The following is a 3,535-nucleotide window of genomic DNA, read 5'->3' on the forward strand; positions in this document are numbered from 1 at the left end:
CAGACTCCATCTCAAAAAAAAAAAAACAAAACAGAAAACCTGTCTTTAACTGCCAGCTGCGTTTTGTGTTTCTTTCCTCTTTCTGACGCTCTGCGTGCGTGGGGTGGGCCATCCTCACTGCACACTCGCCGCCTGGCGGGGGGCGCCCCGTCTCTCACGTGCAGCATCTGGCGCCCGCCTTCCTCATGGGGCTGTCGTGACACCTCCCACAGCCTGTGCGCCGCCCAGGGCCAGTGCCCAGGCACGGCAGGCGACAGCCATCATCCACAACTGCCTCTGCACAGGAGAGACTCTAGTGCCAACAAGAACCCAGGGTCTGAAGAACAGCCTTTCCCATCCTCGGGGCCTGCCATGTCCCATCCCCCCACCTGCTGCAGCCCCCACCCCAGGGCATGTCCCCGAGACCACTGAAGCCACAACGTACATGCACCAACCACAGCCACGGGAGTGGCCTGGGAGCCCGGGGCCCTCTGACCCGCTGAATGGTGAGGATAAATGGCTGGTACTGCCTTGGCCCCAAAGCTGTGAGGAGCTCTATTAGGATGGCAAGAGCACCCTCACACAGCCGTTCCTTCAGGGGCATCTACCGCCTAAGTCATGTGTCACAACTGTCGATGGTGGCCCAGAGCACTGGCCCCTGAGGGACACCTAGAGCTGCATGCCCACTTGTCACAAAGTGGGGCAACACTGGTTTCGATGCCGGTTTTGGGGTGAGCCCAGTGGATGGACACGCTCAGGGTCTCCATAAGCAAGCAGCGGCACGACAGAGACTCAGTCTCCCTCCCCAGAATTCCCCTCTCAGGGGCTGGGCTGGGGTCCAGACATGGTGTGCCCAGTGACCACCTGGAGCCCCATGGAAGATCTCAGGCCAAGCCCCCACAAGTCCTCATTAGGCAGAGGCACACGGGACTGCCCCCCTGCCTGCGGGACAGCTCCCCCAGACCCACCTGCTGCCTGGACAGACCGACTGGCCGGGGCCCCGCCTCTCCTGCCTCCCAGTCCCGCCCTCCCATGGCTTCTCTCTGTCTTGGGCTCTGAGGAGCAGCCCTAGAACAAGAACCCACAGCCTGAGGAGGACGTGTGAACAGGCACTGAGTCTGCTACGTGTGGGCACTGGGATGGAGGGGAAGACCCGCGGGGCACACAGAGAAACAAACAATGGCAACCGGGGCAGCAAGCACAGGGACAGTCGCAGCTGAAGGCCCAGGGACACACAGGAGGCACGGAGGACCCAGCGGAGGGAGGGGCAGGGCACATCAGGGGAGGCCGAGTCGGCCAGCTGGGGTGTGGGTGGGCAGCAGGTGGAGAGGCCAGGGATGGGCCAGGATCAGCAACGCGGGGCTTTGACGGGGACCAGGCCCAGGTGAGGGCTCTGGCTGAAGTCTTCCTTCACAAGCCCGGAGGATTTGCCACCCTCCCGCACTGTCCAAAGCCCCTGTACCTGCAGCTTCCTGGATGAAGGCAGAGTTGCGTTTGAGGATGAGCAGGAAGGAGGAGGAGCCGTGGCTGCACAGATAGAGCAGGATCTTCAGCACCTGGGGAGTGGGGCGGTCAGCAGTGCTGGGCGGGCCGGACACGGGACGCCCAGGGCAGGGCCCAGGGCACCCAAAGGGCACAGAGCTGCTTGCCACCCTGGGCCGCTCATCTGCTCCTCTAGCCTCACCACCATGGGCCAGGCCTCGGGCCTGACCCTTGACCACCCAGGGGCTCACCTTGAGCTTCCCGTGGCCGGAGCTGCTGTGTAGGCGGCTCAGGAGGTACTCCAGCAGGCACTGGCTGCTGCCCGGAGACTCGTGGGAGATTTCTGTGGCACGCTCGGGTTAGGGAAGGGCGAGATGGTGAAGGCTGCGCGGGGCCACAGGGAGACTGGGCCCTGGGACCTCTCAGTCCATGCTCCCTGGAGGCGCCTCCTGCAGGCTCTGCCGTCAGGAGCGCAGGGCTTCTCAGGTCTCCTGTGCCATCAGTACTGCAGCCTTCAGACCCCACCCACGGCTGCTTACAATGATAAAGGAGCTGCGGATCCCTCTAGGGACAGCAGATTCCCCGGGAACCCTTCGCACCACTCTGGGCCCTGCCATCTGTTCTTTCCCCCACACGGTACATCGAGGAAGGATACTAGCAATCTCCTCAAACAAGTAGCCCGGACATGGGACATCATCATCCGACGTCCCCTTCAGAAGAATCGGGAGCTGAAAGGGAACAAGAGCCCCGCTGTGATGAGGTGCCATCTCCCACAGGGGTGGATCCACACCCCTCCAAAGGGGATGGAAACGGCCCACCTCTCGCTGTTGACATGGCCGGAGAGAGGCCTGGGAAGGGGTGAGAACCGTGCTACTGGCCACAGGGAGGCTGCAGCAGGGTCCTCTGTCAACAGTCAGGGACGAACAGCCTTGGAGAAGAGGCAAATCAGTGGCGGTTCTCCACAGAGGAGCTGTGCCACTTGGGTTACGATGGGACACAGCCCCCAGCCTCCCTGCACTTACCAGCACGTAAGGCTATTTGAAAGTACCTCTCCTGTACCTACCTACTGACTAGCAAAGCCAAACAAGGCCCAGGCAAGCCCTTTTCCACGCAGAGGACTATGAATGGTTCCACCTCCCAAGAGCCCGGATTGGCAGAGTGACAGCCGCTCAGCCTGACTGGCTCCATCGCTCCCCAAGAACCGACCGATGTCGTGTGTTTTATGTTCGCTAACGGCAAATGTACTTATTTGTTTCATGCTTACTTACTGGCACAAAGATGTAGAGTTTATAGGGATGAAAACTGGAACCACCCATTTTTGCATTATTCAGTTTCAGGACAGAACAGAGTTCAAGAGTATTTAAGAGGACAAGCATGGGACCGACCACGTGAGGTGCTGAAGCCTTTCAGTTGGAAGCGCGGAGATCTAGTGACAACACACGCAAACGTGGACCTGAAGTGTTTCCCGAGGCTGTGGACACACATCACTGACACTATTTGCCCACCAAGCCCTAAGGGGAGCTAGACAGGTTTGCAGGTGACAGCTGACAATGGCAGAACGCAGCACACAACGACTCTGTCCAAACCTTGCACTGAGAGCTTTGACCAACCCTAGCGTGGCTTCTGGCAGCCCAAGGCCGCGCCCTGGGCCCACCCAGCCCCCTCTGAGGTCCCCCCCAGGAAAGCTGAGGGCTGACAAAAGAGGGCAGTTTGCTCAGGACGACACCTGGGAACTGGCCCGGCCTCTCCTCCTCAGAGCGTTTACTAAGAGGGGCTTACAACGGTGTGTCCTTCCCTGTCCCTTCGAAATGTCTGTGTTCTCTGCAACCCAGGGGTGCCTCTCCAGGACCGGAGTCCTCTGAAATGCCACCGTCAGGGAGGACGGCGGGCGGCCAGCCCACCTGGGCGCTGGCAGCACGGACACAGCGGCTCCACGTCCACTGGGTCCGCCGCTCCTTCCGTCCTGTCGGATCCCACTGAATGCTGGCCGAGGCCTGTTCGTTCCCCCAGGGTCTGGCTGTGCCCATCGCCCTTGCGCTCGGTGGGTCCGGCTTGGGAGGCCCCGGGACGGCGC

At 61.1% G+C, this 3,535-nt stretch overlaps 1 protein-coding gene across 1 annotated transcript in view; it reads right to left on the reverse strand.

Annotated features, from left to right (window-relative positions):
• The window catches only part of ENTHD2 (ENTH domain containing 2), a 19,168-nt gene that overhangs the window by 8,212 nt on the left and 7,421 nt on the right, over positions 1 to 3,535 (reverse strand). The window contains 3 exon segments of the mRNA XM_011993065.1: positions 1,442 to 1,535; positions 1,713 to 1,804; positions 2,117 to 2,193. Of these exon segments, the coding sequence (XP_011848455.1) occupies positions 1,442 to 1,535; positions 1,713 to 1,804; positions 2,117 to 2,193 (263 nt within the window).

Source organism: Mandrillus leucophaeus, unplaced genomic scaffold (genome assembly GCF_000951045.1).
Source record: "Mandrillus leucophaeus isolate KB7577 unplaced genomic scaffold, Mleu.le_1.0 Scaffold1, whole genome shotgun sequence".
Lineage (NCBI taxonomy): Eukaryota > Metazoa > Chordata > Mammalia > Primates > Cercopithecidae > Mandrillus > Mandrillus leucophaeus.